Source organism: Sparus aurata, chromosome 17 (genome assembly GCF_900880675.1).
Source record: "Sparus aurata chromosome 17, fSpaAur1.1, whole genome shotgun sequence".
Taxonomy (NCBI): Eukaryota; Metazoa; Chordata; class Actinopteri; order Spariformes; family Sparidae; genus Sparus; species Sparus aurata.
The window spans coordinates 12,730,866-12,744,571 of NC_044203.1; the positions used below are offsets into that span (position 1 = coordinate 12,730,866).

General features: G+C 43.5%; 1 protein-coding gene across 1 annotated transcript in view; it reads right to left on the reverse strand.

Moving 5' to 3' along the window:
* Nucleotides 1-5,469: 5,469 nt before the first annotated feature.
* znf407 (zinc finger protein 407) overlaps nt 5,470-13,706 on the reverse strand; it is a 161,063-nt gene continuing 152,826 nt past the window's right edge. Inside the window, exon 10 of the mRNA XM_030394872.1 lies at nt 5,470-7,053. Coding sequence (XP_030250732.1) covers nt 6,179-7,053 — 875 coding nt within the window. The 3' untranslated portion in view covers nt 5,470-6,178. The remainder of the gene's footprint in view (nt 7,054-13,706) is intronic.

Here is a 13,706-nt window from a genome sequence, read left to right on the forward strand (position 1 = left end):
AACATTGCATTCCGACTGTACATGCAGCTGTACGCGGCCTATCGATGTTACCTCGGATGTATGTACACGCCAGGATTGGAGGTCCTAGCAAGCGGGGCACATGTAGGGGGGGGGGGGAAGACGGACAGGAAATAAACAAACAAGTCTGGGTTTAATAGAATTGCACCTGGAGCCCCGAGGACACGCACGCACACACAAACGGAGAGTATCAGCCGGCATGCTAATACTGCCAAAGGGAAGGCAAAACTAATAGCGGAGACATTAAGAAAATGATCCCCGGGCTGATATGTTTTCTATAGATGGCGACTAAACAGAATTGCCATATTTATCATACTCAGGGAAACAGAGAGAGGAGAAGGAGAGAGAGAGACCCCCATCCACACTGCTGTCCCTCTCAGTTGTCCCCAGGAGAGTGATGAGAGTTGCCCCCGGGAGAGGGAGCAAGTCAGTGTTTCTGTGTATGAGAGAGTGCATTTGTGTGTGTCTGTGTGTGTGTGTGTGTGTGTGTGAGTGTGTGTGTATGTGTGTCAACAGAGTCTCTGCACTCCACTGCCAACCAGCCCATGGTTTTGGAAGTATTTAAATCCTTGAAGTAGCAAGGCCAACATGTAAAACATACCCCATTACAAGTAAACATCCTGCCTTCAAAATAAAGGTATGGGAACTTCCACTGAAGTTAAATTAAGAACATGAAGTAAATGAATAGATTGTGCTGTAAAGATATACCAGGTACAATTCATGGTAGAGTACACAACTGACACCTTGGCTGAAACCGTTCTTAAACCCGCAGTTACCCCTTAATCCCCTTTTAATGGGCAATTTTACACATTCTTTACAGGTCTTTGGCAGTACTACTGCATTATGTGAAAAAAGTCGTCTAACAATGTTCGTGACTGCAAATGACGCTGCATTTTATCTGATACATTGCCACCAGTGATGTCACTCAGTGGCTAAGTTGCATTGTGGGTAGTGTGGGAATAATATAGCTGATAGCTCTGGTTCTGCTGCATTGATTTGTTTTTACACTATCCAGGAGTCCAAAAGTGTTGCAGGAGTATAATGATAGACCAGTGGACTGCTTTTCAAAACATGGTGCCTACATTACCCATAATGCTGCTTAGTACTCCTGAAGATCCCTAACACACTTTGTTTTGTATAATTGGTGAAGTTACCCTTTAAGTTGACATGTCAAACGGGCTATCCTGCAGATATGAAGCAACGTTAGCATTTATTTAGATTTGTGCTTCCGTTCCTCCGATGAATGCAAGTCCAATATTTGTGCTCTAATCTGGCATCCACTGTCTTCTGGGGCAAACACATGGCTCTAGAGCAGCTGAATACTCCGCTTTGTTCACTAATTGGTTCTTAACTGTGTCTGTCCGCTGCTGAGTGCTGTGAAGGTAGCATGTGGTGGATTTTATAGAGCGTTATTGCAGAAGAAGAAGCAGTCAAAAACTACCTTTTGACAGTTAAAGAAAAAAAAAAGAAGTGATTTTTGGGTTGGAAACCCAAAAGAATTAGCTTAATAAGACGCTGAAAACCTTTGTAGAGTAGATCTGGGTGATGATTGTCTGCGGGTATATAACTATAAGTGACCCCTCTCACATATACATAGTCATGCAAGTTGCTGTTCATATAAAAATACTGAGTATTGCTGCCTTAACCAAAGTAAAAGTAATCCTAATGTTAAACTGCCCTTTTCAGCATACTAAATATTTTGTTTGAAGCATTATGTAAGGAGCATTTTAATGTCAGTGTGGTACTAACTCTAACCATTTTACAAACCTCTGGGTAGCTTAACCAATAGAGGTAACGAGGTAAATGGGTAACTATTACTTAGTTCCTTTCCTTCACTGCACCCAGCTATCTGTGAATGAAACACCAGCACAGTAGCCTGCTGTCAATAGTTACATTCCTAATGTTACTTAATACTTTAATGCGTTACTTCCGCCCTCATCTCTCCATCCGCGCTCTCCCCTCCTCCCCCTCCCCCTGCCCTTTTCCGGCTCTCCAATTAAGCTTCAGCAGCAGGTTTCCATCAGCCGTCTGGTCGTCTGCAGCAGGACTCTTCGGAGCAGAGGCCTGTCAGGAAATGAACTCATCACTGGGTGACAGCTGCTAATTTCTCTCTCTTCCATGTCACACGAGTGGCCTGCTGCAGTTAATAATGAGCCTTCCAGCCCTGATTAGGGACGTACGAGGGGAGGGAGGAGATGCACACAATGCAGTACACAATCACTCAGCCAGACATGTAGAATAATGTGCGAGCGGGGGCGCAGGCAGACATTCCTATTGAGGAGAAAAACACCAACGCACACAGTGGACTGGGGCGTGAACCCTGCTTTAGGTCACTCACTGCCATCAACATACCAAAATAAAATACATGCAAAAGGCTAATATGTGTAACACAAACATTTCTGAACGGACTTCCAAGAAACTTTGATGGAGGATGGATCTTGGCCTAGATGAAACCCGGTTAACTTTTTTTTCTTTTTCTTTAACATTGTGCGATTAATACATTGTCGTTAATTTCTCAGGGACTAACAGATGGATCATGAAGAAAAATGTTTTGGTATATTTAAGTGGCTGGTATCTGTGACTGAGTCCATATGGCGACTGTTGGGCCTTGGCGGAGGTATACACTCTACTGGGTGCCTTTCTAGTCTAAAGTAGCGGTTCCCAATCCATAATTGAGAAACCTATGAGAGGTCATAAAATGATTCCTGAGGGGTTCAAAGACCATTATCAGGATAGAAAAGACAAAATAACAAAATAAATAACATTAATAATACTAAATTACTACAGATTAACTCCAGTCATTTTTCACTTTTTTTTTCCACTTACAACTCTGATTCCCAAAAAATTGGGACAAGGTCTGTCAGGATATATATGATTGTCACAAAACTGGAAAAATTACGAATCACGATTATCGAAACAAATAGAAAATACAACGGTGCTAGCAAGAAAATGTATCTTAATCTTTGTGTTTTGTCTCTTTTTTTGCAAATAAATCCCCCTGATCAAGTGTAGGGAGGTGTAACCACAACTTTGAAGAACAATTACACTCAATTACTAAACAAAAGAAGCACAAGGCCGAACACCTTCGCTGGATTATACGGACAATATTATCATAATTATCAACACATATATATATATATATATATATATATATATATATATGTATATACATTTGCTCACCCTTTTTGACAAAATAGTGATGGTTTACCTCATTAACATCAATCATTTTTGTTAATATGCTCATTATGAATTTGATGCAGCGACACCTTTCTAGGGACAGGGGCAAATGACAGGGACGTGGGAAAGGTGTGTCTGGAGCGTGTGAACAGGTTCGTTGGCGACAGATGAAAGTGTCATGATTGGGTATGAAAGGGGCGTCCTCGAAAGGCTCCATCATGTGAAACACATAATTGTATAAGGGATATTAATACATACAACACTTTGTTGGTTTGTTTGAAAATGATTGCATTCAGTTTGTAATTCTGTTTTACACAGCCACATGCCAAAATCTGGGTTGTACATTTTCAGGCCTCTGAAAAGGATTCAAACAGATATCACTATTTGGTTGATAAAGTCCAAATATAATAACAACCATTAACTTTTAACTAAAGTGGCTCTTTGTGCTTTTTAAGAAGGCCAAAGGCCAAAGAAAGCTGGAAGCACCAACTTTAAACATACTACAAGAAACATTTATCTTGTTATGAAACAGTATCAATTTAATACTGGTTGTATAAGTAGACAAGATCATCAGCAAGAACACTAGCTATTTCTGTTTCTTCTCTGGGTCAGTTACAGTTAGGTAATAAAATTAAACCTTAAACATTTTTCACGCTGGAATGCTGAGGATGAATTGAGAGATCCCACAGCCTTAACAAGCCGCCCTGCAGTCTGGGTGTAGGGCATGGCACTAAAATAAAGTTTACTCGTCATCTTGTGTCCAGAGCTGCTGCCAGAATGTACAAAAAAAATAGTGTTCCTAGTAGTAGTTTTTTTTTTTTAAAAAAAAGCATAATTTTGCATTTTCATCATGGAATGCAAATGAATTCAGGTTAAGTGGAGCAAATATCCGACCTCCTCCCACCACTCCACAGACACACTCTCGTCCACATTTTGATATGATCCTGAGGAACATATGGTTATCTGCTAAATTTTTACAAACATGGTTGGATTTTTTTTTTTTTTACCACTCAGTGGGTGTTGACAAACCTTGCCTTCCTGCTCTCGGGCACGTATGGATGCTCGCTCGGAGAACGTGACCTCTGCTAAACGCGCCTATCTCGCCTGAATGGAAGAAGAAGAGCATGAAAAGACCGCGTGAGTATATAAATGCAGCGCGGCGCAGGAGACAGACAGGCTGAAAGGCAGACAGGTGTTATGTGAAATTACAGGCTCCCTTCTCTCTGTGTGGTTGTGGATTTCGCTGCTCTTTCACTTCTCTCTGGCCTCACCTCTCTCAACATCCATCTGTAATCCTCTCATTTTTTCCTGCCCACTCCTCCACCGCTTTCTCTCTCAGCCCACCTTCTCGCTCTGCGTGCACGCCGTGTGTGTTTGTGTGTGTGTTAGAGGGATGATCTTTTGATGCCCTCGGTGTGTATGAGTGCTTTGTCTCTCTACTTTCAGCGGTTGGCCATTGTGTTTGCAGCCGTCATACTGCTCTCCCACTCACTCCATCAGAAAGTGGGCCTGTGCAGGGGCCTAAATGAATATTGATTCTCCCTCCAGTGCTGAATGCTGCTGGGTAAAGAAGTGTGCTGTACGCAATGAAGAGAATGGGCCCCGATGGGGGGAAGAGGAGGGTGGATGACGATTAGGATGACGGTGATCATGATGGCGATAATGATAATGGTGATGATAATGACAGCGTTGGTGATCAGCAAGCATGATGGGGAGCCATCAGTTGATGCATGTATGTGCATGTCGCTTGTTTGATGGCGCCGCTCTGCACATGTAGTCGCAGTGTTGAGGCGGAAAAATGCGCGCTTGTGTCTACGCAAAAGCATATCCAAAAGATGTCAATCTAAAGACTTTGGTGTCAAAGTGAAGTCCTTACAGACGCCTGAAGAACTTCTTGTGGTTCAAATTAACGTTTTTATGACAGCCATATTTGACTCCATGCTTTAAAAAGTACAGGTTGATTCAAAACCTGAGCCTCAACATCTGTAGCCTGCATGAGGCATTCAATTTGCCAGGTGAGCTATTTATCAGCTTTATTAAGTAGAATGTTTTGGCCATTCAACCTTCATCAGGTAGGCTATTGTTCCAAGATTGAATCACCGGAAAATTTTAATTAACAAAGGTGATAAGTAGTTCATCTGGTAAAGACTAAAGCTAAAGTCTCAAAAAGACATCACAAAAGCGTTCCTTTTGGCTCTCCACTGGAAATCCCTCCAACGTTGTTTGGATAGGTTTAATTGGTCCGAGGGTAAAAACAAAATCTGAATGCGGATGTTAAAAATTCAGCTCAATCTTTATTGTCAGAAGGGAAATTGCATTAATGTTTTTTAGAGGTTGCCCAACAAACAGCTGAGGGGTTGTAAAAAAATCCCCAACAATTTTATCAACTCTACTTTGTAATACAAATCGATATTTTCAAAAACCACCAACTCATTGTTTTAAAACTGATAATACACTAATTACTACAAAAGATGGAAAGAAAACCTTAAAAAATGTATAAACAAAGAAAAATGAATGAGCATGTAAGCAAACATCAATCATCGCAGACAAAACCTAAAAGTAAAACCTCTACAGAGCAGAATACATACTTTCCTTTATAAAGAACCACTTAGTTCTGAGCATGTTAGATCTCTAAAAATTGTTTCATGGGGAAATATATTAATTTCCTTAAGTTGCATGGCATTTAGAAAGTCTTGGTGGTTGTGAGGATTGCAACAAGACTCACTTAGCACCAAATTCTCTTTCCGTCACTGTCCCTCTAAAAAAATGATGTTTAACCTGAGTTTAGCATAGCCCGAGAGAGGAGAGTACAAACTGAACACAGAAGTGATGTGAAAAAAGATTCAAACAGGGTAAAATGAAAGAAGACAAGGGAAGACTGCAAGAGATTTACTGGCAAACATCTGGCCTAATGCAGGCTTAACAGAATTAAACAATGAGAACTCAAACAGCAAATGCACCTCTTTCAGTTCATCTCTCTCCTCTACCCTTCCAGAACTATATTATGAGAGGCTCCATCCAGATACACTACCATCTCGTCTCCAGCCTGCTGTTCTGCCTGCTGCACCTCCCCGACTCCTGCCCCAGCCTCCCCGTACACGCCTCCCTCCACCTGTAAGGTGCAGTCGTCCAGCTCTGTCACAATGTAATGTGTTCCTTCATCATTAACGATAACCTGGGTGAGACCCTCCTTCATCATCTGCGACGCGGCGAGCTTCAGCACCTCCTGCATCTCCTCCTGGCCGGTCTCCTGGATGACCTGCACCTCCTCCTGCTCCTGCTTCACGTCCGGCTGTGCCTCCCTGTGCACAGCCTCAGTTATCTCAGGGTTCAAGACCTGGTGGACGACTGCTGCCTCTCCTTGCATTTCCTCCTGATGGCCCATTTCGCTGACAGCGCTGAGCAGAGCGTCAAGAGCTGTTGATGACTCGGAAACAATATGACTTTGTCCTGCGGCTGCGACCCCTCCTCTAGTCATAGCACGCAGCCCTTCTCTGGCCTCCCCCGACTCTAGCACCACGTACTGGGTGCTGCCTCCAGCCAGGTGGGCGCCTGCAGACGCCACTTCCCTGCCTGAGGCAATGACTTGTCCGTCTTCCGTGATGTGGAGCACCTCTGCCACCTGGCCGGCCATGGCCAGCGTCTGCAAGGTGGCAGCAGCCGACTCCTCCAGGGCCTGGTCGATGGCCACCTCCCCGCCGCCGTAGCCCTGGATGATGATGACCTGCTGGACGGGCTCATCGTGGCCAGATGCCTCAGATGAGCCTTTCGTTCTCACAGGGGACTCCATGGCTTCTGTTTCCACAAACGTAGCCCCCTGACCCTTCAGACGACACTCGAAAGACTTGGACACAATACCTGGGGGACACAGAGACATACTGGATATTAGTGATCCACAGTATTAGTATGAATAAACCTGAAAGTGCCTGAAAACATTTGAAATCTTCTTTTGGTCACAGCATGTGTCAAAACAGCAACCCACATACACTTATCAGTCACAACTTTAAACACATGACATGGTCAATAGACCTCTGGGGGTGCCTGTGGTGCATGGCACCAAGACTTTTGTGGTGGATCCTTTGGGTCCTGTATGTGCTTGGGATGGGGCCTCCATGGATCAGAATTGTTCTGCTTGATCGGATTACAATCCGAGGAATGTGGATGAGCGGTCGATCTCTCAAGCTCTTTTTCTGAGGTCCCTCAAGCCGTTCCTGGGCAGTTTTAATGGTGTGGCAGGGCTCAGTGTCCTGCTGGGATTGCCATCGCAATCAGGGGGTGTGCTTGGTCCAGAGTATGGATAGGTGGTGCATGTCAAGTGGGGTCCACATGAATGCCAGGACCCAAGGTTTCCTAGCAGAACATTCCATTGTAACGGGATGATCAAAGTTACCTATCAGTGGTTTTGATGTTGTGGCTGATCGGTGTAGCAGAATTGGTCTGGCCCAGTGACGGGTCACACAGCCCACTTTGAATTGGCTCAAACACAGCAATGAATTACGGTCATGACATAGCAATATCTCAGCCAACTGCATGGCTTTAGGTGACTTTATTCTGGTATAAAACCCAGACCACCATGTGCATCCATGTTCTGGCTACCAGATATGGGTCTGGTTAGGTAATGGGGATGTAGGTGTTGAGTAAGTCATTTTTGAATAAAATGGGGGCTCGATGAGGCCCAATAAGGCACTGGCTCAGGTCTATCTTAATATTCTCTTATTGGAAACCTGAAATCATAAAAGGTCAGGTTTTTTGAAGAAAAAAAGGGGGGGGTGGACAATTAGGGGGACAATATTGAAAATCAAATAAACAGATTAAAATGGGGCGGACAAAAAATGATAATGATGGCGGTTAAGGTTAGGTTAGGGATTGAGTCCAGAGATGTTATGGTTAGGGCTCGGGTCCCATGCTGTTAGTGGTTTAGGGCCCAGGTCTGGAGAAGGTTGGGATTAGGCCTAGGGACCAGTTTTGGTTAAGGTCAGGGTTCAGGGCCAGGTCACCGCTGAGTGGATGGCTCATGTAAAGAAAAAAGAATGTAAAAGAAAGAGCGATATGGTGGCAATAAGTGGCACATCAGGCATACTCTGTTACACTGTATGGAGACGCATTCAAATTGAGTAGGGAGGGAACAGCAAGTGGCATCAACCTCAATAAAAAAGACAAAAAAAGGTGGGGGGAAATCAAATCATAAAATCATAATCATTCAAATTAAGTGCTCAACATAAGTTGGGATAAAAAGAATATCTGGTTAGGGTTAAGGTTAGGGTCATTCATTGCTGTGTGGCCCATCACTCGACCAGACCAATTCTGCTTTGTGAGAATGTGGAAGGAGAACAGACAAAAGGATCCAAATTGTGAGATTTCCACCAGCACCAGATATAAATGCAAAATAATTTATTGTCAAGAAGGTCAGGATCAGAGAACAACAAGGCACAGCAATAATAGCACATACAGTACCACATGTGGACGGTCAAACTCATCCTCTCTCTTTGTTCTCTCGCTATGTTTATGCACTCACCACTGAGAACAAAAGCTACAAGCAAAGATAAGTTGATATAAAAGGTGATGTAACACTTAACGCATGAAGAAAGACAGAATATGGAGATGTTAGGCTGGCAGACGAGTGAGATGAGATACGGCCGGTGCTAATTGAGCCACACAATGCCCTCTCAGATCACAGGTTGCCATGGCGTTGCCAAGGTGATAGGAACAGTGTTAGAAATGCCATCGTTTAAACAGCGCCTTTCTCAGACACCTGTAAGCCAATCTATGCAGAACAAATGAAGAGGGGAGTGTGTTCACGCCTCGCTTTCTGAGCACTGATGAACTTATTGCAAAAATACTGATATTTCTGTCACAGGAAGAATGCATTGTCCCTATTCTGCAATGTTCCACCTGAAGATGTGCACTTTCTACAGCCCTGAAGGCTCACGAAACCTTTGGAAATTTTAAAAACTCAACTCCAAACCTCAACTTTTTAGGAAATAACCAAAAATGTAGTTATTTTTCCTGAGAACTTGACATTTTGGAGGTACAAGGTTCACCCCCAGTGGGTAGCGACGAGATCACACAGATCTCACAGTACATCCAGGAACAAACTCATCAATCATTGATATTCCTATCTCCCCCAGACATTTAATGTCCTGCACTCACAGGGTTGACAATGTGATCAAAAACACAGGGTTGTGCTGGAAACAGTCTCTGACCCAACAGTGACCTGTCAGCGTCCAGTGCAAACATTCACAGAGACACAAAAGCTACAACTCTTGCCATTGAACAAGCCGGCAGTGACCACAAGTCCTTTCCTTTGGCGACAGCAGGTCTGTTAATCCTGCACAATTTACAAGCTGGAGGAAAGTGTAAAATGTTTCCAACATCAGAGTGACATGTTAAGACCTGGATAGATGTGAGTGTCAAGGAACACACCTATTGTTCTTCATGGCTGCAGAAAAAAGGTGAAGGTGTTAAGTTGTGTGTCAGAGAGTTGAACGAATCTCTGGAGTTCAGCTAAGAACTCAATTTTAGAGCATTTAAGTCTCAACAAACCACCAAATATGGGATTTTCTTGCAACATCACTGATGCCTCATGTCTGATTAAGGCTTGAAAAAGAAAGATATCTGTCATGTGCTCATGTTCACACCTACATACAGTATAACAAATCATCAAAAACTGAAATTATTCTAAAAGATGAGAACTTGTTGCAGCTCTAAGGCTGGATGATTAGTTATTTCAATGACATCTGCACACATACACCAACACCTGTCTACACCTGCCAGTTTTATTTTAGGGGGTAGCTTAAAAAAGAGACAACGGTCGACAAAAGGCAGCCATTTCAACGATCTCTTCTCACAAAGACTCGTTTGATTTATGCCAAGGAGGAGGAGAGTTAGCCCGTGTTTTCTACTGTTGAATCATAATGGACTTAACAAACGATAGAGAATTTACAAATCTACATGTCACAGAACAAAGCTGATATTCGGGGGAGAGTCAAGAGAGAGTGGAGTCTTTTAAGTGTGGACGGACAGGGTAATTTTCTGAGGATGAAGCTGTTTTTTAGTCTTCAGTCTTCAGCTTAGAAGATTTTTCTCTTATTGCGGTTTCATATTTGGTTAGAGCAGTAACTACGAACTCCAGAACCGTTTCCTTTTAGTGTTGTGTGTAAGAACACGGCAATCAGAGAAGGAGGGCTCTGGAGCCTTGTATCAGGGCTAAATATTGCATTATAGTTTAAAGTCACAGAACTTAGGTCTGCCTGCTGCACTTGTCTTTCTGCCTGGCTCTTCTTTAACACTGAATCTATTTCTATAAATCCACTGCATAACTCTCTCCTTAAACACGTAGAAGATAACAAATGTGCATTTGTTTAAAGTCAAACAAACAAAAAATTCACTGTGACGCTGCAGCACACAGGCAACGAGTCGTCATAGTAAATATCAATTTGGACTGAACTATTTGTTTTTTTCAAGTGACAGGCACAGTAGTTAGTGTGTGGAGGGAGTCAGCACTGTTGAAGACAGCCAGAGGAAGTTGGCATTTTGAACAGCAGAGGTTACCTATTTACACAAAGCTACAGGGCTGATGCTAACTGCCTACGCCAAAACGCTGCGAGCTGAGAGGTCGGCTGGAGAGGACAATAACTCAATGGTTGTGCAGTTTCTGCTGCATTACCATAAAACCTGTTTATATATACTGTGTGTGTGTGTGTGTGTGAGAGGAAGAGAGAGACGAGGCCATATTAGCGTGTGAACTCCTGACTGTATGTGTGTGCCCAGCTTGGTGCGGCTCAATTTTGCCAGTTTGTGCCAAATATGTGTTAATGCATGTATGAATTTATCTGAATTCACATGTTGTTGTGTCAATATGTGGGTGGAATGTTAAGGTCAGGTTTTACTGGTGTGTGTCAGTACAATGTGCGCTACTATATCTATTTGTATGTATACGCCAGGCCCTGCATGTGCTTGCTGCTGCGTGTGTGCTGTGCTGTGGGGGTGGTAAGGCTACACGTTGCTAGTGTGTCTCACATTAGCCATGGGGTGCTGTCGGCGGGGCCCAGCGGCGGCCCGCTGAGGTTTATGGAGTGTCACTCAGTCGCCGCAGCCGTGAATCAAGTTAATGTTGCAGATCCCATCTCTTCAGTTGTCCTGCGCTCCCGGTGGAAGAACAACATTTGAACAGCGTGATTTGGCCCCGGCGAGAGGCTGATGCCTGTTTAATATGTGTTTTGAGTGTTCTGACTGACTGATTCCTTTAACAGGAAGTGGGGGAGAGGATGAGAGAAAGGGAGAGATAGAGAGAGAGGCAGGCTGCTTTATTGGCTGTGATCTGAAACAAGATGGAGACTCCCTGAGTGGAATAAAACAACAGGGGGAAGAAAAGGAGGCAGAGATGGGCGGTGATGTCATTTTGATTTCCAGATGACAGAAATATCTTCAGGATATTCTTATAGTAAAACTGCACCGCGGACTGATAATAACTTTGTCAAAAAACTCATAATGTATGTGGGGAATTTTTTCTTATTTTTAGAACTTAAAGGTGCAATACATATGAATTCTAGTTGAAAGAATTTACATTTAAGAGACTGTGAAGAAAGAACGGTTCGGACGTTATGTCAAAGACGTTTTGTGTTGAAGAGACATCTACTGAAGCATGCTAACCAGCGAGCCCCAGGCCTGGAAACCTCTTCCTCCCAGTGGTCTAATGTTCCTGTGCAAGCAGCATAAAAACCCAAGACTCCCCTGTTACCTCCGCTAGCTGCACGGCTAACTACGCTAACAAGCTAAAAGTAGCTTCAGTCACGGATGTGCCAAAAGATTACAGCTAGCAGCAGTTATTCTGGTGATATGCTGCCTCTATTTGTTGGGAGTATGGATTCGAGGCGGCCAGTTCTTACATATCACACCTTAAATAAATGTTCATTTTTAGATTTAAACATCCTGCAGAGGAATGTGTATGCCATTTTATTCTCTATCCAGATGACCCTCTGGTTGATGTGAGAATTTGTAAGGAGAACAGCAACACTGAAGACATTAGAGACAAAGAGCGAGGGGGAAACAAGCAAAGAGAACAAGATCAATGAAAGGGACGGAGGCCACGGGACAACGACAAATGATACAGAACACAGAACATTTTAGAATGAGGTAAAAACGCAGTGTGATTTGCCATCACAAGTCATTTTCAAATCAGACCTGGTTACTGAAAATAGAAAAAGTCAAACTGGTCCAGAAGTGAGTGTCCTAAAAAATCGACTTGATTATAATTGTAGTGCACTGCTAAGAAGCGGTAGTGGAGTTGAAATTGTGATAATCACGGTGTGCTTATTCTTTATTATACTCCGCTCTGTGCCCACAGTCTTCTTTAAAGTGTTGGATCTTGATCAGAAGAGGGAAACTCAACTGTCTGCGCCGTGTGGGGAGATAATAGCGTTGAGAGTGAATCTATTCTCCAAATGGGATAACTTCTAATGAAAGAAATTACACTGAAATTAAACTCAACCTAATTTTGCTGGAGACTCCTCTGGAACCCCTTTAAGGACCCTTCGGTGATCCCCGCGCCGCAGTTTGGTAACCATTTGTGCTGTGTGACTGTGCGACTTACACCAGTTGGTGTGTTATCGTCAGGTCAGTGCGGGAGCCTGCCTGCTCAGTGTACGGTACAGATGCAATTATTGATCAGCGGATCAATGGGCTGGCCGGTGGCGGGGGCCCCGGGGCCTCTAAGTGGCATTACTTCAGCTCGGAGAGGCCGCCAGGGGAGCGGTCAGACAGCACTTACCAGCAGTTAGAGAAATTAACCTTAACACCGAGACACCAGCGCACACACAATCAATTACACTCGCTGTAACACAGGTCAGCCCGTCGCAAATGTAAGCTCACTTGCACATGCACATGAAATCAGGCGAGCACACACACGCGCCTACGCGCTAGCTTTGCTACACATGTGAGGACACTTCATTGGTTGCAATCCCTAAACAAAAACAAAGACTGAGGTACTCAGAAACGCACTGAAAGACGAACAAAAAAAAAAACAAGCTGAATAGACACACTACAGCAAGCAAAGTCAATTATACTTTATCAGACCATAACACAAGAGAGGAGAAAAAAAACTTGCCCGCCGAATCAATTACAAGGTCAATAGTAGCACCATGAAAAAGCCTGAGCTTATGATCAATCCTTAACCACGGCACAAAAGCCTTTACAATCCTTTTACCAGCCGATTACCTTCAATTATAGATATGAAGTCAGTGCCTTAAAAACAGCATGATGGAGACCCCTAAACCTGACACACATATGGCTGTTATTTGTGGGGGGATTTTTACAGATGAGGTGGTGTGTGTGTGTGTGTGTGTGTGTGTGTGTGTCACTTGTGCAGGCTTTTGAAGGTGACACTGTTAAGTAGATAAAGTGTCAGTTCTGGGTGTATCCAGGTCACCGGGGAAGGCCTGCATATGAGAGTGTGTGTTTCTGTGTGTGTGTATTTTAAAAGGTGCACAATTTAGTTTTGGAGAAGAAATTGT